Source organism: Ylistrum balloti, unplaced genomic scaffold, assembly GCF_031769215.1.
Source record: "Ylistrum balloti isolate Yb309-2 unplaced genomic scaffold, AGI_CSIRO_Ybal_v1 Utg370034, whole genome shotgun sequence".
In the NCBI taxonomy this organism is placed as follows: Eukaryota; Metazoa; Mollusca; class Bivalvia; order Pectinida; family Pectinidae; genus Ylistrum; species Ylistrum balloti.
In genome coordinates this window covers 18,732-44,513 of record NW_026782095.1, presented here as the reverse complement: position 1 = coordinate 44,513, position 25,782 = coordinate 18,732, and the positions used below count along the sequence as shown (strand labels likewise).

General features: G+C 36.1%; 1 protein-coding gene across 1 annotated transcript in view; it reads left to right on the top strand.

The window, feature by feature from the left end:
* LOC132548913 (poly [ADP-ribose] polymerase tankyrase-like) overlaps positions 1-25,782 on the top strand; it is a 69,372-nt gene that overhangs the window by 31,480 nt on the left and 12,110 nt on the right. Inside the window, exons 25-38 of the mRNA XM_060212814.1 lie at positions 490-569; positions 1,843-1,952; positions 2,256-2,490; positions 2,687-2,846; positions 3,858-3,934; positions 4,413-4,575; positions 5,925-6,002; positions 7,087-7,245; positions 9,710-9,785; positions 17,815-17,923; positions 20,984-21,248; positions 23,126-23,360; positions 24,541-24,717; positions 25,175-25,443. Coding sequence (XP_060068797.1) covers positions 490-569; positions 1,843-1,952; positions 2,256-2,490; positions 2,687-2,846; positions 3,858-3,934; positions 4,413-4,575; positions 5,925-6,002; positions 7,087-7,245; positions 9,710-9,785; positions 17,815-17,923; positions 20,984-21,248; positions 23,126-23,360; positions 24,541-24,717; positions 25,175-25,443 — 2,193 coding nt within the window. The remainder of the gene's footprint in view (positions 1-489; positions 570-1,842; positions 1,953-2,255; positions 2,491-2,686; positions 2,847-3,857; positions 3,935-4,412; positions 4,576-5,924; positions 6,003-7,086; positions 7,246-9,709; positions 9,786-17,814; positions 17,924-20,983; positions 21,249-23,125; positions 23,361-24,540; positions 24,718-25,174; positions 25,444-25,782) is intronic.

The following is a 25,782-nucleotide window of genomic DNA, read 5'->3' as shown; positions in this document are numbered from 1 at the left end:
TTCATGCTGCTCTCTAAAAATATCAAAAAATGATTTCTAAAACCTTATCTCTGGCTTTAGGATTATTGAGATTCTTATAACTTTAATCATAATCAGATTTAGGGTTGAGGACCAAGTTAAAATCAACACAGATGATGATATACATGTATTTATTCGCAAAGTCTTCAATCGTTTCAGTAAGAATATCGTAAAACTCAGGGTCGTCATTCTTCGGCCCATATAAATTAATGAGAGTGATTCTAAAAGATTCCATCTCTATATCTAAGGCTAAAAAATTTCCAGTATATTCTTTCTTCTCTTTATGCACTTTAAATTCAAAATTGTTTATAAAAAGATCCGTTCGATTTAAATGAAGTAAAGTAACATTGAAAACATCATTCTATTCTTATTATATTCTCCTGTTCTGTAGTAAAATGTGTCTTGTAAACAAAAATTACTACTGTTTGTATAACCCAATATAGTATGATGTTCCTTGTGCTTTGATTGTAGCTTGCTGCTGGAGCAAACCCCAACACGACCTTCCCTCTGGACAAGGAAACCACAGTAACAGTTTTGACTACAGCAGCCAAGTAAGTCAACAGAATTAAAAACCAATGAAATAATTCATTTCTAGAAATTGGCAGGATTGGTTACACTTTTGTATCAGAAGATAAAAGTCTGTTGAAATTTCAGTATGAAAAGCAGGATTTGTTTCACTATGATGCCATAACTTTATCAAACAATATTTTGTATCAAACAACTTAAATGAGCCTATGTTTCAACATTTTACACCCAGTGTGAAGTTAAATGATATGTAGTAAATATTGATAGTAGGATCTACCGGACAGCTGCCCAGTTGATAAGCTGCCCATGGGTGGTAACTTTAGGCTATTATGGGACAATGAAGAATAAAGATAGGGCCTGTTACAGGTGATTTATCGTTATGAGATCATAATGCTTTACAAAAGCATGAAATACAAATGATGCTTGAAACAGATTAAAAAAATAGTTATGTTTTATGCACATGACTTTTTTTTATTCGCTGCAATCAGTTATCTAATTGAATTTAAAGGAAACTTTGAGCCTGATTTCTCTATGAAGAGCCTCATAATTATAAGCAAATTACAAAATGGCACTCCAGCATGACCTAGAACTTGTGTCACATTTAACAGGATGTATGGCTGCAGTTGACTCTAGATTTGTGCACTCTATTAATATAAAAAAAAAAAATCGGAAATGATTATTTAATACTTCTGCTGAAAGGTACAAAGGTTGCAAACATATATATGCATACAAACAGTAATAAAGTATTCAATGGCAGGTAGTGGGAGAATCAACCCTGACGATATTGGGCTAGCATAACAGTAACTATTTTTATGGGAATCGGACATTCTGTATGTGAAATATAGCTATTATAATATATTAAAAATAGCAGGATTAATAGATATGAAATTCATATATACATATTTCTAGCTATCTTAAAGTATAATAGCTATATTTCACATATAAAACATCTGATGTTTTACATTGAACATCTGCTCCTATGGTATACTTCACATGTTGATATGCCATAGGCTTATGACCAGTCGGCAAAATCAAAGAAAACTTAACCATCCATAACCACCCTGGGCACTTATTTGGTCCATATGTTTATTAAGATTTTTATGATTTTCCATTTAGTCGCCCTGGACGGCTTTCTGGTAGATCCCAGTTTGATAGATGGTAAATATTTAATTAGAAATAGTGTGCTGGATCTCATGTTGTGTTGTAATACATATATATCTGTATAAGAAAATTTTTTTGATTTTTACATGAAATATTATATGAAGATTTAGTAATATTTTTATTTGAATTTCATAACAGGTTGGGAAATCCTGACCTAGTGAGACAGCTAGTTAAGGCAAAGGCTCAGGTGGACTGTCGAAACAGTAAAAATAAACAGTCACCTCTTCACTTAGCTGTGGCTAACAGAAGTAAGTGTTACAGTTGCAGATTAAAGATCTTATTTCTTCTAGTAATATGACTTCACTTGGCTAAAGGCTGTATTCTTAAAAAAATAAGGCTCAACTTATGTTAGACCCTTCAAAATACTAATACTTAAGTTATTTGGTAGATTCTTAAGCTATCAATAAAACTGCTTTTTAAAATATTCTACAGGGCTTGTCAGATATTGGTTTAGTTTCTGACATAATTAATCCCTCATGTTAGAAAGTCACATTCCTGCATTTTTGTTATTTACACATACCGTCTTCATAATAAGGATTGTTCTGTTGTAGATAATGAGTCTAATGCCGTGGACATGGTTCAGGTCCTTCTAAGTGGTGGTGCTGACGTAAACTCTGTTGATATCAACAAGTGTACACCTTTACACATGGCCGTCAGTTTCAACTCTGGGACATCCAATGCCAGCACAGATTTGGAGGAGCTGTTGATATCTCAGGGAGCTAATGTATTTGCCAAAGACATCGACAGTAGAATGCCAATCCACTACACATTTGTTAAGCAGGGATGGTAAATTACCTTAGTATCATGATTTATTGATTTATATGATATTAACAAAGCATATGTTATCTTACCTACATCTGTGTTAGTAACTGACAATAACTGTTAGTGACATTAATAGTATTGTTTGTTTAGTTCCTGTGTTAGTTCCCCTCTGGATCCTATTTAAAGAAAACTAGTGACATTAATAGTATTGTTTGTTTAGTTCCTGTGTTAGTTCCCCCCTGGATCCTGTTGAGTTGTGCAGTGTTTTGACCAAAGCGATGAGGGATCAACAGATTGATGAGATAGACAAATCTTGTCAGACACCACTACACCTAGCAGCTAACAGAGGAGCAACAATTTGTTGTGTTCATCTTCTACAGGTACACAAGTCATTCTCAAATACTGTTTCTTAAAGGATGGAAGAATGCAAGTAGTATTGAAACTTTTCAGTAAGAAAGAGTAAAATGGATTGGATTTTTAGGTCATCTGACCCGAAGGGTGCGCCGTCTGCCGTGCGTCGTCCGTAAACTTTTCATTCAAAAATCTTCTTCTCAAATACTAGAAGGCCTAGGGGGCTAATACTTGGCCCATAGCATGCTGGCATGGAGCCCTACGAAGTTTGTTTAAATTAATGACCTTGACCCACTTTCAAGGTCACTGGGGTCAAATATGTTAAAATATACAAACGACTTCTTCTCAATAAGCAAAAGTCCAAGAGTGCTGATATTGGGCCTGTAGGATGCTGGGAGGAAGGGCTACCAAGTTAATTCAAATGAATAAAGCCCACTGTTTTAACAGCAGACTCACTGTTGTTAGAGTTTGGCTTGCTTTTTGTCAGATGATCGTTAAGGCCCATGGGCCTCTTGTTTTTATATGGGCTTTGTTTATAGAATTATTAATGTGGAATGTTGATGATATCAGTTCCTAGTGTAAGGATATAGATTTCAGAAGATCAGGAAGTTAAGAGATTTGATTTAAGGCTACACTACAATAACATTCAACCTCATATCAAATTAGTTATAATGAACAGTGGTTATTGACTATAGTTTTTATCAGTGGGGAATATGTTAAGTATCATGGAATGTGTCATTATTCAAATTGTATCTAAGAAAATGAAAATGGAATGTTAATAGAATATAGTATAGAACACAGTTGTATTTAAAAGCCATTTGAAAAAATCAATTTGAATCCCAGTTTTAGACTGTTTAAGGTTATATTTTTATCTATAAATATTAAGTCGGTTCAACTTGATGTTATCAGTTTTTATGCTGTCTTATAAAATGGTTGATCCCCAAGTTAAAAAACAAGAGCATTACAACATTTTTCATTTTCCAAATAAGCTACCTAACTGAAATGAAATTAACAAAACAAAAATATATGGTTATTTCCAGAGGAAAGCTGAAGTGAATCGTAAAGACAAAGAGGGTAACACACCTCTGTCTTTGGCTGTTAACAAAGGCCATGACAGGTAATATGTTACATATAATCAGTTATCACCACAACATTACATTACTTCAATTAGCCTTTTTTTGTAATACATTACTTTTCTAAGTGTTACATTTGAAATATATAAGCACAATTTATTTGAGAATTGTTATGAAAGAAATTATAATGATTTACATTAATTGCACTTGTTGAGTATCTGAAGTAATCCACATGATTGAACAGGTGAATCTTTCATATCAGATTCTTGAATCAAAGTCCATTCACTTGAGTTGAAGTTTGCAACACTCAACAACATGCATGCCAATTCAGTTTTGGTCATCCTCCATAGAGGGTAACAGGTCAGTGGTCACTATTGACCAATTCTGCAATGGAAAAACTTTTGTACATGACATCTCACTGATTTAGTTCATGGTCAATGTGAAAAGCTTTACTATAAGGATAAAATACCAAGCCAGACTTAAGGTTTGCTGAGTGTTACAACTAGTATTTTTGTTTTACAGCTGTGCTATCATGTTGATACAGAAAGGTGCCAACGTAGCAGATAAGGTTATTATTGTACCACCAGAGAAAAAAGAGAAAATTACAGACAGAAAACCATCCTGGAAATGGAAACCTGAAATAGTAATAGAGAAAGATGAAGTGGAAACCTACACCATATTCCAGGTTTGTAGACAACATATTTCTCATTAGTTTTCCAAAAAAGTGTAGTGATGGTGGAAAGTATTTTTGAGTGTTGTTTTTGGTTTATTTTACTAGCCTTTAAAAGTTCTTTTTAATAGCATAATGAAAGTGTATTTAATAAAAAAAAAAGTTTGAAATGTTTAACTAATGTTATCTAAATTATGTGAAAAATATTGGATTCTCATCAGTCCCAGTGGTAGTTTATTTTATTATTGTTATTCAAATCGCCCTGCGTCCGTGGTCCGTGGTCCGTCCGTCCGTAAATAATTCTTGTTACCGCTATTTCTGGAAAAGTACTGGATGGATCTTTCTCAAATTGCATATGCAGTTTCCCCTTGGTCCCTAGTTGTGCATTGTACCTTTTTTGAACTGACTCGCATTCAAGATGGCCGACAGGTGGCCATCTTGGATTTTGGAAGTAAAAGTTAGTTACCGCTATTTCTGGAAAAGTACTGGATGGATCTTTCTCAAATTTCATATGCAGTTTCCCATTGGTCCCTAGTTGTGCATTGTACCTTTTTTGGACTGATTCGAATTCAAGATGGCTGACAGGTGGCCATCTTGGATTTTGGAAGTAAAAGTTTGTTACTGCTATTTCTTGGAAAGTACTGGATGGATCTTTCTCTTTCCCTTTGGTTCCAAGTTGTGAATTATACCTTTTTGGACTGATCCGAAATCAAGATGGCTGACAGGCAGCCATCTTGGATTTTGAGAGTAAAATCTTGTTACTGCTATATCTGAGGAAGTCCTGGATGGATCCTTCTGATATTTCATAGATATTGGTTTCCCTTGGTCCCTAGTTGTGCATTGTACCTTTTCTGGACTGATTTGAAATCAAGGTGGCCCACAGGCAGCCATCTTGGATGTCGACAGTAATACAGCACAAGCATATTGTCCATTATCCACCTGTAACTGACTGCTATCTAATAATACTTTGGGATCTTTTTCAAATGGTATTTGCTAATAGGTGCTTAATAAAAATATTTTGTGCCATCATTGAGTACATTCAATGAAGACCAGTTCATGAACATTTACAACACCTGTAACAAACAAAAAAAAAATAAACAAATCTTCAAGAAATGAAAACAGATCCTCAAATGGTGGGCGCCAAGATCCCTCTGGGATCTCTTGTCTTGAATTTAACTGTTTCTTGTGATTGTATGAATTTGGAAAATGTGGCAGTATCATTACACAAGTTAAGAAACATTCCTATTTCTGTTCCATTTGGGACGAGGCCATTTTTGGTAAGGGAAAACAGCCTCTTTTCTTCTGTAGTATAAGGCGAAACACTGATGGTATTCAGACTCAAGAATATGCTTTCATGTTGACAGGAGGCAATTAAAAAAGAGCTGCAGGGAGTTGCACACATGGTACTGGATAATACTACATTGGACAGCATGGTCATAGAGGTTAGTAGACAGATTGAGGAATTCCAAAAAACTGTGTTCCTGCTTAGTGTTTTTCCAGTGTTAAGAAGATAACCAACAGGGATATTTTTGAGTTCATTACTGGTAGTGTATTATCTTCTCTCAAACATCGTCATGTTTGAAGAAAATAATGTAAAGTTATAAGGTCATGATTTTTGGTTGGTAGCTTATAGAGGTGAAGGGTTAATAAATTGTTCTACTAAATAATTTAAACTGAAGGAACTTAAATTGAAAAGCCACAAGACTCCAGTATGTTTAGCCAAAGCACACAGTGACAAAGTAGCATGCTGAAATTGAAGTACGTCGAGTTTGTTAAATAAATTATTATGACCCAATATCAAGGTAACAAGTTCTTCTGAATAACCAGAACCTACAGGTTACATTTGTCCTTTACCTGGCAGCAATGACAAATTAGCATATTTGTTCCAATTCATTCTTTTGACCCATTTCAGAGTTCAAAAATTTCCAGAGGTTAAGTTTCAGAAGATTTGGCCAGGTGTTGACCTATATCTAGCAAGTGTGTCTTTTTTGTCTGATGTTTATAAAACCAGTTGTCTGCAACTGCCAGATTTTGTCTGTCCTAGTAAAATCATGTACTCTGTACATGGCCATTGTGCAACTTGCTGAAGTTGTACTCTTTTATATATTGAACTATGTTCCTTTGTTCATTTTCACACCAAAATTGGGAACTAAGAATTTCTGACAATAGTATGCATTCTAACAAGTTTTCCAGATAAATTTAGAATTTATCTACCTACATGGTTCTGTAAGAAACTGTAAGTTGTTGTGAAACCTATTCTTTACGCCATCATTAATGTCCCAAGAAATGTGTGTCAAAAATGATAATGTTATCAATTTGCTACATGATTACGCTACATGAAAAATCATCCCACTGTCCTATTGTAAGTTGATGTCTTTCCCAGACCAGTGTTTATCCCATCCTCAACAACCACTGGATCACTCTGTGAAGTGTATGAGAATTGTTTGCCCAAAAGCATTGATTACCATGTGAATAGCACAACTGTTCATGTACCAGTCAAAAATAATTGTTTTGGGTTTTTTTTAGGCTGCTTTGCGTGTAAACAGATATCATGTAGCTTTGAGGTTGTTGAAGAGGATAACCACCTTGAGCAGTCTACAAATCACCAATGCTAGTCATCAAAATCTGCTACATGTTTTGGCATTGCATACAGCACCTAGGTCACAAGTAGATCTACAGTTGAGGGTAAAGTATTTCATCATTCCTTTGCAGTTTCTTTCAAGAAAGCTTATTGACCAGAAAATGCATGAAGAAAAGTGTTCTTAAAAAAATAGGCATTCACTTATGAAACTGGTGTCAGAATGAACAGGACTTGCTAAGGAAAAAGTCATAGAGAAAGTTTATATAGACATTGTAAGTTCTGTATGGAGAGAAGCATTATTATTCATAAATTATTCATGAGATGAAGAAGGAAAATAATGTATAAATCGCAAAAATAATGATTGAGCCATCATCCCTCCAATTTCTTCTGCTTATTTAGCAAAAACACCATGGAAGAGTTTCAGTGATATCCATGATTTATATGAAAGTGATGTGTGAGAGAGAATATCTATTTTTCAGTTTTTAGCCCACCATCATCAGATGGTGGGGTATTCAAATCGCCCTGCTGTCTGTGGTCCGTGGTCCGTTTGTCTGTCCGCAAACAATTCTTGTTACTGCTATTTCTGGAAAAGTACTTGATGGATCTTTCTCAAATTTCATATGCAGGTTCCCCTTGGTCCCTAGTTGTGCATTGTACCTTTTTTGGACTGATTCGAATTCAAGATGGCCGACAGGTGGCCATCTTGGATTTTGGAAGTAAAAGTTTGTTACCGCTATTTCTGAGAAAGTGCTGGATGGATCTTTCTCAAATTCCATATGCAGTTTCCCCTTGGTCCCTAGTTGTGCATTATACCTTTTTGGACTGATCTGAAATCAAGATGGCTGACAGGTGGCCATCTTGGATTTTGGAAGTAAAAGTTTGTTACTGCTATTTCTTGGAAAGTGCTTGATGGATCTTTCTCAAATTTCATATGCAGGTTCCCCTTGGTCCCTAGTTGTGCATTGTACCTTTTTTGGACTAATTCGAATTCAAGATGGCCGACAGGTGGCCATCTTGGATTTTGGATGTAAAAGTTTGTTACTGCTATTTCTTGGAAAGTACTGGATGGATCTTTCTCAAATTCCATATGCAGTTTCCCCTTGGTCCCTAGTTGTGAATTATACCTTTTTGGACTGATCTGAAATCAAGATGGCTGACAGATGGCCATCTTGGATTTTGGAAGTAAAAGTTTGTTACTGCCATTTCTTGGAAAGTGCTGGATGGATCTTTCTCAAATTTCATATGCAGGTTCCCCTTGGTCCCTAGTTGTGCATTGTACCTTTTTTGGACTGATTCAAATTCAAGATGGCCGACAGGTGGCCATCTTGGTTTTTGGATGTAAAAGTTTGTTACTGGTATATCTGAGGAAGTACTGGATGGATCCTTTTGATATTTCATAGATATTGGTTTCCCTTGGTCCCTAGTTGTGCATTGTACCTTTTTTTGACTGATTTGAAATCAAGGTGGCACACAGGCAGCCATCTTGGATGTCGACAGTAATACAGCACAAGCATATTGTCCATTATCCACCTGTAACTGACTGCTATCTAATAATACTTTGGGATCTTTTTCAAATGATATTTGCTAATAGGTGCTTAATAAAAATATCTTGTGCCATCATTGAGTACATTCAATGAAGACCAGTTCATGAACATTTACAACACCTGTAACAAACAAACAAAAATCTTCAAGAACTGAAAACAGATCCTCAAATGGTGGTCGCCAAGATCCCTCTGGGATCTCTTGTTAAATTACAATATTTTATTGCTTTTTTTAGTGTAATACTGTTAGTGAAGCTGAATAGTGTATGAGTTCGAAATACTCTTTAATGAAGCTGCTTGTTCATTTTTGTCTGAAAAGCAAATCTTACCTGTCTATCTTGCTCACTGCAAACATAACTTAAATTCCTCACACCAGAAGACAAATAGCAGATTTTAGTTTGTATGATTTGACCCACAGTGATCATAAATATTGCATGCACTAGTATTGGTTGTTCTGGTTCTTCTTGTAATTTCTTGTTCAGGCCATAACTTCTAAATTATTGAGAATAACTAGATGAAATCTCCAACACTTACCAACATTGGCAACAGTAAAACAATGTCAAATAAATGAAAACTGTAAAATTTCTTAATTGTACTTCTTGCGCACTATACCTACTACAAAATAATAAAAAAGAAACAATGTTTTTGTTCACTTTAACAAATCTCCAGTTTATTTCCTGTTGGAAAAAAATATCAGACTTGGTTAGCATATTCTTGACAGGATAATACCAACCCAGGGGATAGGGCCAAAAGAGGCCAAATGATGAAAAAGTCCACAATTTATTTTCTCTGTTCCACATCACCAGGTAGCAAATGCACTTCATTCCTTGATAAGAATATTACCAATTTAAAAGTGCATCTGTCCTGTTTAGAAAAAGAATACTACCAATTTAAAAGTGCAAATGTCCTGTTTAGAAAAAGATTTCAAAATCAATACATGTCACAACAAAAATTACACTCTGGAAATTATATGACCGAAATTTTATCCTTTTGTAAATTTTGTGAACACATTTTGATTTTATTTCAGGTTGCCAAAATGTTGATAGAGAAAGGTGTTTCTATCTCTGCAAGATACATGCTCTCAATGCAAAAATTACACTTCAGTGGAAATTATAATGTTATTTACATCAAACACTAGTAATAGAATTGTTATAAGTTTAAATTTTGTATCTCTATTCACATACTTACAGTAATGTTACTTGCCTACAAGACATACTTACAGTGATGTTACTTGCCTACAAGACAGACTTACAGTAATGTTACTTGCCTGCAAGACAGATTTACAGTAATGTTACTTGCCTACAAGACAGACTTACAGTAATGTTACTTGCCTACAAGAAAGACTTACAGTAATGTTACTTGCCTGCAAGAAAGACTTACAGTAATGTTACTTGCCTACAAGAAAGACTTACAATAATGTTACTTACCTACAAGACAGACTTACAGTAATGTTACTTGCTACAAGAAATTTACAGTAATGTTACTCCTATACAGTAATGTTACTTGCCTACAACACAGTCTTACAGTAATGTTACTTGCCTACAAGAAAGACTTACAGTCATGCTATTTGCCTACAACACAGACTTACAGTAATGTTACTTGCCTACAAGACAGGCTTACAGTAATGTTACTTGCCTACAAGACAGACTTACAGTAATGTTACTTGCCTACAAGACAGACTTACAGTAATGTTACTTGCCTACAAGAAAGAGTAATGTTACTACAGTTACATGTTACTTAATGTTACTTGCCTACAGAAAGACTTACAGTAATGTTACTTGCCCACAAGACAGACTTACAGTGATGTTACAAGACAGACTTACAGTAATATTATTTGCCTACAACACAGTCTTACAGTAATGTTACTTGCCTGCAAGAGAAGACTTACAGTAATGTTACTTGCCTACAAGAAAGACTTACAGTAATGTTACTTGCCTACAAGACAGACTTACAGTAATGTTACTTGCCTACATGACAGACTTACAGTAATGTTACTCGCCTGCAAGAAAGGCTTACAGTAATGTTATTCACCTACAAGAAAGGCTTACAGTAATGTTACTTGCCTACAAGACAGACTTACAGTCATGTTACTTGCCTACATGACAGACTTACAGTAATGTTACTTGCCTACAAGACAGACTTACAGTAATGTTACTTGCCTACAAGACATACTTACAGTGATGTTACTTGCCTACAAGACAGACTTACAGTAATGTTACTTGCCTGCAAGACAGATTTACAGTAATGTTACTTGCCTACAAGACAGTCTGACAGTAATATTACTTGCCTACAAGACAGACTTACAGTAATGTTACTTGCCTGCAAGAAAGACTTACAGTAATATTATTTGCCTACAACACAGACTTACAGTAATGTTGCTTGCCTACAACACAGTCTTACAGTAATGTTACTTGCCTACAACACAGTCTTACAGTAATGTTACTTGCCTACAAGAAAGACTTACAGTAATGTTACTTGCCTACAAGACAGACTTACAGTAATGTTACTTGCCTACAAGACAGACTTACAGTAATGTTACTTGCCTACAAGAAAGACTTACAGTAATGTTACTTGCCTACAAGACAGACTTACAGTAATGTTACTTGCCTACAAGACAGACTTACAGTAATGTTACTTGCCTACAAGACAGACTTACAGTAATGTTACTTGCCTACAAGAAAGACTTACAGTAATGTTACTGTCTACCAGAAAGACTTACAGTAATGTTACTTGCCTACAAGACAGACTTACAGTAATGTTACTCGCCTGCAAGAAAGATTTACAATAATGTTACTGTCTACAAGACAGACTTACAGTAATATTACTTGCCTACAAGAGAAGACTTACAGTAATGTTACTTGCCTACAAGAAAGACTTACAGTAATGTTACTTACCTACAAGACAGACTTAATGTTACTTGCCTACAACACAGTCTTACAGTAATGTTACTTGCCTACAACACAGTCTTACAGTAATGTTACTTGCCTACAAGAAAGACTTACAGTAATGTTACTTGCCTACAAGACAGTTTTACAGTAATGTTACTTGCCTACAAGACAGACTTACAGTAATGTTACTTGCCTACAAGACAGTTTTACAGTAATGTTACTTGCCTACAAGACAGACTTACAGTAATGTTACTTGCCTACAAGACAGTCTTACAGTAATGTTACTTGCCTACAAGAAAGACTTACAATAATGTTACTTGGCTACAAGAAAGGCTTACAGTAATGTTTCTTGCCTGCATGAAAGACTTACAGTAATGTTACTTGCCTACAAGACAGTTTTACAGTAATGTTACTTGCCTACAAGACAGACTTACAGTAATGTTACTTGCCTACAAGACAGACTTACAGTAATGTTACTTGCCTACAAGACAGACTTACAGTAATGTTACTTGCCTACAAGAAAGACTTACAGTAATGTTACTTGCCTACAAGAAAGACTTACAATAATGTTACTTACCTACAAGACAGACTTACAGTAATGTTACTTGCTTACAACACAGACTTACAGTAATGTTACTTGCCTACAACACAGACTTACAGTAATGTTACTCGCCTGCAAGAAAGATTTACAATAATGTTACTGTCTACCAGAAAGACTTACAGTAATGTTACTTGCCTACAAGACAGACTTACAGTAATGTTACTTGCCTACAAGACAGTCTTACAGTAATGTTACTTGCCTACAAGACAGACTTACAGTAATGTTACTTGCCTGCAAGAAAGACTTAATGTTACTTGCCTACAAGAAAGGCTTACAGTAATGTTACTTGCCTACAAGACAGCCTTACATTAATGTTACTTGCCTACAAGACAGACTTACAGTAATGTTACTTGCCTACAAGACAGACTTACAGTAATGTTACTTGCCTACAAGAAAGACTTACAGTAATGTTACTTGCCTACAAGAAAGACTTACAGTAATGTTACTTGCCTACAAGACAGACTTACAGTAATGTTACTTGCCTGCAAGAAAGACTTACAGTAATGTTACTTGCCTACAAGACAGTCTGACAGTAATATTACTTGCCTACAAGACAGACTTACAGTAATGTTACTTGCCTGCAAGACAGATTTACAGTAATGTTACTTGCCTACAAGACAGACTTACAGTAATGTTACTTGCCTACAAGACAGACTTACAGTAATGTTACTTGCCTACAAGACAGACTTACAGTAATGTTACTTGCCTACAAGACAGACTTACAGTAATGACAGACTTACAGTAATGTACTTGCCTACAAGAAAGACTTACAGTAATGTTACTTGCCTACAAGACAGACTTACATTAATGTTACTTGCCTACAAGAAAGACTTACAGTAATGTTACTTGCCTTACAGTAATGACTTGCCTACAAGACTTACAGTACTTGCCTACAGTAATGTTTCTTGCCTACAAGACAGACTTACAGTAATGTTACTTGCCTACAAGAAAGGCTTACAGTAATGTTATTCGCCTACAAGAAAGACTTACAGTAATATTGCTATCTACAAGACAGATGTACAGTAATGTTACTTGCCTACAGGAAATATTTACAAGACAGACTTACAGTAATGTTACTTTCGTACAAGAAAGGCTTACAGTAATGTTTCTTGCCTACAAGACAGACTTACAGTAATGTTACTTGCCTACAAGACAGACTTACAGTAATGTTACTTGCCTACAAGAAAGACTTACAGTAATGTTACTTGCCTACAAGACAGACTTACAGTAATATTACTTGCCTGCAAGAGAAGACTTACAGTAATGTTACTTGCCTACATGACAGACTTACAGTAATGTTACTCGCCTGCAAGAAAGGCTTACAGTAATGTTACTCACCTACAAGACAGACTTACAGTAATGTTACTTGCCTACAAGACAGCCTTACATTAATGTTACTTGCCTACAAGACAGATTTACAGTAATGTTACTTGCCTACAAGAAAGGCTTACAGTAATGTTATTCACCTACAAGAAAGGCTTACAGTATTGTTACTTGCCTACAACACAGACTTACAGTAATGTTACTCTCCTGCATGAAAGACTTACAGTAATGTTACTGTCTACAAGAAAGCCTTACAGTAATGTTATTTGCCTACAAGACAGACTTACAGTATTGTTACTTGCCTACAACACAGACTTACAGTAATGTTACTTGCCTGCAAGAAAGACTTACAGTAATGTTACTTGCCTACAAGACAGACTTACAGTAATGTTACTTGCCTACAAGACAGACTTACAGTAATGTTACTTGCCTACAAGACAGACTTACAGTAATGTTACTTGCCTACAAGACAGACTTACAGTAATATTACTTGCCTACAAGAAAGGCTTACAGTAATGTTACTTGCCTACAAGACAGCCTTACATTAATGTTACTTGCCTACAAGACAGATTTACAGTAATGTTACTTGCCTACAAGAAAGGCTTACAGTAATGTTACTTGCATACAAGAAAGGCTTACAGTAATGTTACTTGCCTACATGACAGACTTGCAGTAATGTTACTTGTATGCATGAAAGACTTACAGTAATGTTACTTGCCTACAAGACAGTCTGACAGTAATATTACTTGCCTACAAGACAGACTTACAGTAATGTTACTTGCCTACAAGAAAGACTTACAGTAATGTTATTTGCCTACAAGACAGACTTACAGTATTGTTACTTGCCTACAACACAGACTTACAAAAATGTTACTCTCCTGCATGAAAGACATGCAGTAATGTTACTGTCTACCAGAAAGACTTACAGTAATGTTACTTGCCTACAAGAAAGACTTACAGTAATGTTACTTGCCTACAAGAAAGACTTACAGTAATGTTACTTGCCTACAAGACAGTCTTACAGTAATGTTACTCGCCTACAAGAAAGACTTACAGTAATGTTACTTGCCCACAAGACAGACTTACAGTGATGTTACAAGACAGACTTACAGTAATGTTACTTGCCTACAAGACATACTTACAGTGATGTTACTTGCCTACAAGACAGACTTACAGTAATGTTCCTGCATGAAAGACTTACAGTAATGTTACTGTCTACAAGAAAGACTTACAGTAATGTTACTTGCCTACAAGAAAGACTTACAGTAATGTTACTTGCCTACAAGACAGATGTACAGTCATGTTACTTGCCTACAGGACAGACTTGCAGTAATGTTACTTATATGCATGAAAGACTTACAGTAATGTTACTTGCATACAAGAAAGGCTTACAGTAATGTTACTTGCCTACATGACAGACTTGCAGTAATGTTACTTGCCTACAAGACAGATGTACAGTCATGTTACTTGCCTACAAGACAGACTTACAGTAATATTACTTGCCTACAAGAGAAGACTTACAGTAATGTTACTTGCCTACAAGACAGACTTACAGTAATGTTACTTGCCTACAAGACAGACTTACAGTAATGTTACTTGCCTACAAGACAGACTTACAGTAATGTTACTTGCCTACAAGACAGACTTACAGTAATTACTTGTTTACTTGCCTACAAGACAGACTTACAGTAATGTTACTTGCCTACAAGACAGACTTACAGTAATGACTTGCCTACAGAAAGACTTACAGTAATGTTACTTGCCTACAACACAGACTTACAGTAATGTTACTCGCCTGCAAGAAAGATTTACAGTAATGTTACTTGCCTACAAGAAAGACTTACAGTAATGTTACTGTCTACCAGAAAGACTTACAGTAATGTTACTTGCCTACAAGAGAAGACTCACAGTATTGTTACTTGCCTACAAGAAAGACTTACAGTAATGTTACTTGCCTACAAGAAAGACTTACAATAATGTTACTTACCTACAAGACAGTCTTACAGTAATGTTACTTGCCTACAAGAAAGACTTACAGTAATGTTACTTGCCTACAAGACAGACTTACAGTAATGTTACTTGCCTACAAGAAAGGCTTACAGTAATGTTATTCACCTACAAGAAAGGCTTACAGTAATGTTACTTGCCTACAAGACAGATGTACAGTCATGTTACTTGCCTACAGGACAGACTTGCAGTAATGTTACTTGTATGCATGAAAGACTTACAGTAATGTTACTTGCCTACAAGGCAGACTTACAGTAATGTTACTTGCCTACATGAAAAGACTTACAGTAATGTTACTTGCCTACAAGACAGTTTTACAGTAATGTTACTTGCCTACAAGACAGACTTACAGTAATGTTACTTGCCTACAAGACCTCAATACAGAAATCATAAATGCCTACAAGACAGACTTACAGTAATGTTACTTGCCTACAAGAAAGACTTACAGTAATGTTACTCGCCTACAAGACAGACTTACAGTAATGTTACTTGCCTGCAAGAAAGACTTACAGTCATGTTATTTGCCTACAACACAGACTTACAGTAATATTACTTGCCTACAAGACAGATGTACAGTCATGTTACTTGCCTACAACACAGACTTACAGTAATGTTACTCTCCTGCATGAAAGACTTACAGTAATGTTACTGTCTACAAGAAAGACTTACAGTAATGTTACTTGCCTACAAGAAAGACTTACAGTAATGTTACTTGCCTACAAGACAGAACAACTTGCCTACAAGAAAGACTTACAGTAATGTTACTGTCTACAAGAAAGACTTACAGTAATGTTACTTGCCTACAAGAGAAGACTTACAGTAATGTTACTTGCCTACAAGACAGACTTACAGTAATGTTACTTGCCTACAAGACAGACTTACAGTAATGTTACTTGCCTACAAGAAAGACTTACAGTAATGTTACTTGCCTACAACACAGACTTACAGTACAAGACAGACTTACAGTAATGTTACTTGTCTACAAGACAGACTTACAGTAATGTTACTTGCCTACAAGAAAGACTTACAGTAATGTTACTTGCCTACAAGAAAGGCTTACAGTAATGTTACTTGCCTACAAGACAGACTTACAGTAATGTTACTTGCCTACAAGAAAGGCTTACAGTAATGTTACTTGCCTACAAGAAAGGCTTACAGTAATGTTACTTGCCTACAAGACAGACTTACAGTAATGTTACTTGCCTACAAGACAGTCTTACAGTCATGTTACTGTCTACAAGAAAGACTTACAGTAATGTTACTTGCCTACAAGACAGACTTACAGTAATGTTACTTGCCTACAAGACAGACTTACAGTAATGTTACTTGCCTACAAGACAGACTTACAGTAATGTTACTTGCCTACAAGACAGACTTACAGTAATGTTACTTGCCTACAAGACAGTCTTACAGTAATGTTACTTGCCTACAAGACAGACTTACAGTAATATTACTTGCCTACAAGAAAGGCTTACAGTAATGTTACTTGCCTACAAGACAGCCTTACATATGACTTGCCTAAAAGACTTACAGTAATGTTACTTGCCTACAAGACAGTCTTACAGTAATGTTACTTGCCTACAAGACAGACTTACAGTAATGTTACTTGCCTACAAGAAAGACTTACAGTAATGTTACTTGCCTACAAGAAAGGCTTACAGTAATGTTACTCACCTACAAGACAGACTTACAGTAATGTTACTTGCCTACAAGACAGACTTACAGTAATGTTACTTGCCTACAAGAAAGACTTACAGTAATGTTATTTGTCTACAACACAGTCTTACAGTAATGTTACTTGCCTACAAGAAAGACTTACAGTAATGTTACTTGCCTACAAGAAAGGCTTACAGTAATGTTATTCGCCTACAAGAAAGACTTACAGTCATGTTACTGTCTACAAGAAAGACTTACAGTCATGTTACTGTCTACAAGAAAGACTTACAGTAATGTTACTTGCCTACAACACAGACTTACAGTAATGTTACTGTCTACAAGAAAGACTTACAGTAGGATCTACTAGGAAGAGTAACAGCAATTTAACTTGTGGACGAGATTTTGCTCAAATCCATTTTGTTAAAATTGATACTGATGGCTTAATGAATTTGAAGGAGAGAATTTCTAATTAGCACTTTAAAGAATTCTTCAGGGATCATTTATGTGTTTGTATTGTTGTATGGTCTGGGTACACTTCTTAAGAAAGAAAAATCAGTTTAAAAATTTTACATACTTCTCAATGGTTACCAGTGGGCACATTTGTATTACTACGACACACCTAGTTATAATAAATTTGATGAAAATCTGCTTTAACAGAGCAAGACAAGACATTAGATCTCAGCAAGAAAGACAAGTTTGGACGATCAGTGTTGGCAGCTTTCTTCTGGAATCAGCATGACATTATTATATCTACTGAAGAGAGCACGTAAGCACAGTTCTTAATAACCATTAGAAATATTGATACATTGGAACCCACTTAATGTCACATCTGTTAATGTCACTTTCTGACTAACACATTTTCTTGAAACACTTTTTTTATGGGCAACACTTAATATCATTTCATTTTGCCGACTATCACAGAAAAAGCACAGGTAAGTGAGCCCTGAAGGGTCATTCTTCACACCTGGAGGCCATATGTAAATATTGTCACTGCCCTACTGGCTAACTTTTCACCCTTGCGAATCCTGAACAATAAGATTAACCCACTTACCTTGTCACTTTGAACACTTCATGCATCCAATGTTGTAGTGGCTGCCATGCCGCTAAGGTGTCTGATGTGCTGTCGTCACTTCTTGAAAAATAAGTCTTTAGTATGCATACCGAGTTCAATTTCAAAACGAAAAAGGTTATTTTGCAAAAGACATTTCAGAAAATATTTCAGAAAATAATCAACCATGAATGGTTATATATGATAATTGTATTTTGTTTCTTCTTACAATGACCCTTGGGACACCAAAACCTGGTAATCATTTTTCTCCGATGATTCATTCAGGGTAAAAAACATATCATATGAAATGAAGATTAGAAACCCAATTGGTCATAATATTAGAATGTCAATGTTTTAATATTTCTTAAAATCATCTATTCCTTAAAATATTGTGAACACTGGTTAGGTGACAATAAAATCGCTATATTTTCCCTATGCTGTGTTTCTCAACATCTGATTAGCAATTAAGAATAACGACTAATTTAACGGCCAATGAAACATGGCGTTTCAAAGGAGAACAGAGCACACTCTGTGGGCTATGTATGTTGGCCTTGCCCGAGTTGCGATCTTCAGAACACATTTTATTGAAGATGCAGCGATATACACTGATGATATATATCATCCTTGCGATGATGCACCATTATGAAGCCTATACAGTAAATGATGAATGAATTATACAATAAAACATCAGCTGATGATACGTAGTGTCACATACGAATCTGACCATGTGTAAACTAAATATGACATGAATTGTGTTGATCGTCCAGGATAATTTATGATAGCATTTTAGATATTTCAAAGAATAAACAAAAGTGAAGGAAAGTCACTGTTCTTATGGGAAAAATATCAAATTACAATTTATTGTCTTCAAACAATTTCTTTTATTAACAAGTCAGTTTGACACATCTGAAAATCAACTTGCGGGTTTAGACTCCAGAAAAAATATGTCGGCTGTTAACGTCACATTCCACTTATTTTCACATTTCCTCCTGATAAATGGAACATGATGTTAAGCAGGTTTCCTTGTATTAGAAAAAAAATTGATGCCAGTTTACATATTTCAAAGACTCCATAGTCTTTTTGTTAGCCCACCATCTAATAGATGGTGGGTTATTCAAATCGCCTTGCGTCCGTGGTCCGTGGTCCGTCCGTCCGTCCGTAAACAATTCTTGTTATCGCTATTTCTGGAAAAGTACTGGATGGATCTTTCTCAAATTTCATATGCAGGTTCCCCTTGGTCCCTAGTTGTGCATTGTACCTTTTTTGAACTGATTCGCATTCAAGATGGCCGACAGGTGGCCATCTTGGATTTTGGAAGTAAAAGTTTGTTACCGCTATTTCTGGAAAAGTACTGGATGGATCTTTCTCAAATTTCATATGCAGTTTCTCTTTGGTCCCTAGTTGTGCATTGTACCTTTTTTGGACTGATTTGCATTCAAGATGGCCGACAGGTGGCCATCTTGGATTTTGAATGTAAAAGTTTGTTACTGCTATTTCTTGGAAAGTACTGGATGGATCTTTCTCAAATTTCATATGCAGGTTCCTCTCTGTCCCTAGTTGTGCATTGTACCTTTTTTGGACTGATTCAAATTCAAGATGGCCGACAGGCAGCCATCTTGGATTTTGGAAGTAAAAGTTTGTTACTGCTATTTCTTGGAAAGTACTGGATGGATCTTTCTCAAATTTCATATGCAGTTTCCCCTTGGTCCCTAGTTGTGCATTGTACCTTTTTTGGACTGATTCGAATTCAAGATGGCAGACAGGTGGCCATCTTGGATTTTGAATGTAAAAGTTTGTTACTGCTATTTCTTGGAAAGTACTGGATGGATGTTTCTCAAATTTCATCTGCAGGTTCCCTTTGGTTCCAAGTTGTGCATTATACCTTTTTGGACTGATCCGAAATCAAGATGGCTGACAGGCAGCCATCTTGGATGTCGACAGTAATACAGCACAAGCATATTGTCCATTATCCACCTGTAACTGACTGCTATCTAATAATACTTTGGGATCTTTTTCAAATGAAATTTGCTAATAGGTGCTTAATAAAAATATCTTGTGCCATCATTGAGTACATTCAATGAAGACCAGTTCATGAACATTTACAACACCTGTAACAAACAAAAAAAAAATAAACAAGTCTTCAAGAACTGAAAACAGATCCTCAAATGGTGGGCGCCAAGATCCCTCTGGGATCTCTTGTTTGTAATGCTGTGGCAAACATCCTCAAAACACCTAATTGGGGCTACAATGTCGTAGTTGGTAGAATGTCAGACTTTGCTATCTCAGGTGAGGATTGGGGTTTGTGTTTCTAAAGAAGTTTAGAAAGTAAACATCCTAAGCTGTAGTAGTTAATTTCATGAGCAAGTAAATCTACCCATTTTTTCGGGATCATGTGACAGACCTCTACATGTTGTTCAGTGAGGTAACCACCAGCTAGCACATGGAGATCCCACCTCAAAATGACCTTGGCCCAGGCCATTGATAGAGTGTTAAGACAAACTTATTGCCTTCCATTCAAAAAACATAAAAAAATAAGAGACCAAATTCGTCTGTGAATTCTTTTTCTTATTTTTTTCCAGAATTTATCTGGAATCTGAGATATCCTCTTTTAGACATTTTGGAAATCTGTTTTTGATTTTGATTTTACATCTTTTTAGTGTACTTTTTGTTGTGACTCAATATTAATGACATTTTTGGAATGAATTCATTGCTTAACAGATAAAGTTATTTTTGTTATCATGTGGATGTTGATATTTTGTATCGCTGTTTTCTTTTCAGAAAATGGTTGAAGATGTTCTTGTCAAAGGGTGGTAATTTCAACTTTCTGTATGACTACCCTTTGTCAGATGTGCCTACATTTGATGTTGTGCAGAATGTAAATCCAGACTATCTTACCTCTGCCAGCGAGAGAAGAATATCGCCAGTCATTTTTTGCATCCACTTTGCTGATTTTGGGACAGCCAAATTTCTTCTTGATCAGGGTGCATCACCCAATTTTCCTGATAGTCAGGGTGTAACTCCTCTTATGCATGCTGTAAAGTCGGTAAGCTACATAGTAGAACATTTATTTGTTATGTGGAATTGAGAAACCTTTGGAGATCAGTAAGACTTATACTGAAATGTAAAAACTTCTTTGAAGTAATTGACATTTTTAGGTCATCTGACCCGAAGGGTCCGATGACCTATAGTCATCATGCTTCGTCCGTCATCGTCCGCCGTGCGCCGTCCGCCGTGCGCCGTCCGTAAACTTTTCATTCAAACGACTTCTCAATAATTGGAAGGACCAGGCAACTAATATTTGGCCTGTAGCTTGCTTTGATGAAGCCCTACGAAGTTTGTTAAAAAGAATGACCTTGACCTTCATTCAAGGTCACAGGGGTCAAATGTCTTAAAATCTTCAAACGACTTCTTCTCAATAACTGGAGGGCCCAGGCAACTAATATTTAGCCTGTAGCTTGCTTTGATGAAACCCTACCAAGTTTGTTCAAATGAATGACCTTGACCTTCATTCAAGGTCACAGGGGTCAAATGTCTTTAAATCTTCAAAGGACTTCTTCTCAGTAATCAAAAGGCCCAGGCAACTAAAATAAGGCCTGTAGCATGCTGGGATGAAGGACTACCAAGTTTATTCAAATGAATGACCTTGACCCACTTTAAAGGTCACAGGGGTCAAATATGTTAAAATATACAAACGACTTCTTCTCAATAACCAAAAGGCTCAGATTGCTGATATTGTGCCTGTGGCATGCTGGGATGAAGGGCTATCAAGTTTGTTTAAATGAATGACCTTGAACAACTTTCAAGGTCACAGGGGTCAAATATGTTAAAATATACAAAGGACTTCATCTCAATAAGCAAAAGTCTATGAGTGCCGATATTGGGTCTGTAGCATGCTGGGAGGAAAGGCTACCAAGTTTATTTAAATGAATGACCTTGAACAACTTTCAAGGTCGCAGGGGTCAAATATGTCAAAATCTTTAAATAACTTCTTCTCAAATACTAGAAGGCCTAGGGGGCTAATACTTGGCCCATAGCATGCTGGCATGGAGCCCTACAAAGTTTGTTCAAATGAATGACCTTGGCCCACTTTCAAGGTCACAGGGGTCAAATATGTTAAAATATACAAAGGACTTCATCTCAATAAGCAAAAGTCTATGAGTGCCGATATTGGGTCTGTAGCATGCTGGGAGGAAAGGCTACCAAGTTTATTCAAATGAATGACCTCAACCCACTTTCAAGGTCACAGGGGTCAAATATGTTAAAATATACAAACGACTTCTTCTCAACAAGCAAAAGTCCATGAGTGCTGATATTGGGCCTGTAAGATGCTTGGAGGAGAGGCTACCAAGTTTGTTCAAATGAATGACCTCAACCCACTTTCTAGGTTTGGCTTGCTTTTTGTCAGATGACCGTTAAGGCCCATGGGCCTCTTGTTAATTACATTGTAGTGCCAGGCTTGAATATTTCATGACAAACCCCAGAATAGTGTCAGTAATACTGTCATATTAAAACATACACATTTCAGATGTGAACTTATTTTAGTCCCCTTTATACTTTATGTGCTGAGCTGTGTTTAGCATACTTCAACATTTGGAATTTGTTGGTCGATGTCACAGGCATGTAATTGAAATAAAGGGGTACCTCAAGCTTCAGATTAGCACTTTTTCAAAACAAACCTGACATTATGATTTGATAAGAAACCGGCTTCTGTGACAGTTATTGTCATTTAGTATGCATGATCATAGGGGTCTGTAAAGACTTGCACTTGTTCATAATTATATGAAATCTTAATTATTTAAAAGGATCTTTACATGGCCAAATTATGATTTAGTAACTTGCTTTTGTCTTTGGGCTTAACAAAAAAATCTTATATGTTCCAACTGACATGAAATTATTAAGTTATAAAATTTTTACTTGCAGAATGATCTTTCCTTGGTCAAATTATTACTCAATTACTCCTTTGAGTCTTGTGACACTCCTAGCAAAAAACCTGCTCTGGTGAGGAAAGCTTCTAGACAGGTGTTCACAATCAAACCCTTCAGTTCTCTAACCAGTGTGGCTGAGGAGGAGGACCAGGGGGATGAGGAAGAGGAGGAGGACCAAGATGGAGAAGATGAAGGTGAAGATGAGGTTAATGAGGAAGAGCAGGATGGAGGTAGGAGCAGTAGGACAATAGCCTTCAAATACTGTATGAGCATCCTTTTTGTCAGGTCTGGAAATATTTGTTGACAGATGATTTAGGACTTTGAAACAATTCAAACCCATTTGGAACTGTATTTTAGTTATGGGATATTTTTCAATATAAAGAAAGTTTCTCAGTCATGTTATTGATATGCCCACTTTTTAGCCCACCATCATCAGATGGTGGGGTATTTAAATCGCCCTGCCGTCCGTGGTCCGTCCGTCTGTAAACAATTCTTGTTACCGCTATTTCTGGAAAAGTACTGGATGGATCTTTCTCAAATTTCATATGCAGGTTCCCCTTGGTCCCTAGTTGTGCATTGTACCTTTTTTGAACTGATTCGCATTCAAGATGGCCGACAGGTGGCCATCTTGGATTTTGGAAATAAAAGTTTGTTACCGCTATTTCTGGAAAAGTACTGGATGGATGTTTCTCAAATTCCATATGCAGTTTCCCCTTGGTCCCTAGTTGTGCATTGTACCTTTTTTGACTGATTCGAATTCAAGATGGCCGACAGGTGGCCATCTTGGTTTTTGAATGTAAAAGTTTGTTACTGCTATTTCTTGGAAAGTACTGGATGGATGTTTCTCAAATTCCATATGCAGTTTCCCCTTGGTCCCTAGTTGTGCATTATACCTTTTTGGACTGATCCGAAATCAAGATGGCTGACAGGCAACCATCTTGGATTTTGAGAGTAAAATCTTGTTACTGCTATATCTGAGGAAGTACTGGATCTATCCTTCTGACATTTCATCGATATTGGTTTCCCTTGGTCCCTAGTTGTGCGTTGTACCTTTTTTGGACTGATTTGAAATCAAGGTGGCCCACAGGCAGCCATCTTGGATGTCGACAGTAATACAGCACAAGCATATTGTCCATTATCCATCTGTAACTGACTGCTATCTAATAATACTTTGGGATCTTTTTTAAACGATATTTGCTAATAGGTGCTTAATAAAAATATCTTGTGCCATCATTGAGTACATTCAATGAAGACCAGTTCATGAACATTTACAACACCTGTAACAAACAAACAAAAAATAAACAAATCTTCAAGAACTGAAAACAGATCCTCAAATGATGGGCGCCAAGATCCCTCTGGAATCTCTTTGTTTAAAGAAGTCTTTCATATAAAGTTATCCTTTTTGTACAGATGATGAAGGGGATCATGAAGAGGAAGATAATAATGATCAAGATGATGACGATGATGACCATGACACAGATATAGTGGATTCAGACGAGGATGATGCCCCAGAAAAACTTCCTTCACTTACGCGCATGGGATCGAAAAAGGTCTCTCTTCTTAGTCAAGGCAGCAGTGTTAACAAAGGTATATTGCTCATTTTTATGAAATGTCTAATTAAAAATGATATTGATAAGTCTAAATGAAAATTCAAAAGTTTGAGCTCTCTTTCACAGAATTGATGGTTCAGTTTTCTAGTTATCAACATGACCATCTACATAAATTATGGTTAAGTTTTTCAATCCTTGGCCAGGATTGGCTGTTTGATAGATTTTGTCTCATAGCTGGTAATTTTTGCAGGTCAAATTTTGGGATTTTCTTACAAAATGTTTGAATTATATTTTAACAAATAAAAATTTCATACTTTGGATGTAAAAAAACATCAAATACACAGGTCACATTGTATTATGGACTTCATTTTCACAGTTAAATTAATGTACCATAAAATAGCAAAAATGCCAAAAAAAAAAGGATTATATGCTGTTGTTGGCATTTTGTTTAAAAATTTCTTAACAGTATTATCACTGTAGATATATGTTTACAGAGGAATTCCCCACAGTAGAAAAGACTAGTCCTGTAGATCTAAATGCAACAGACTGTCAGGGATGGACTGTGATCCATCATCTTGTGTGCCCATTGGACTATGGTACTTATGATGCGGAGGAGATTCTGTATGTGTTGTGGAAGGCTGGTGCTGATGTGTTAAAAAAGGACAATGCAGGGCTATCCCCTCTCCAACATTCATTAATACATAGTGCTTCTAAACTTTCTAAACGGCTGCAGATGATAGCTGGTGTGGAGGAAAGCAAGATGGTAAGTTTGACACAGGTTAAATCGATCCAGTTAAGGAAATGACAATCTGTCCTAACACTTGAGTCATTAATAGTAATTGTTATGAATATATAGTCGTTCATCACACTTGTTCATTACAGATAAATTACATGAGGTAGCAAGACGCTTACCTCACCAAATACCTATTCATACCATGGAACATGCTTTTTTGTCAAATAGTTTTGTTGATTTATAAAGATTAGTGGTTACAATACAAATGCTAAGGCAAGATCTGATACTGTGTTACAAGAGGATAGCAAACAATAGGCCAACATTTTACCTTATTTGGGATGTCTTAACTTCCATCACATGTATTTACTT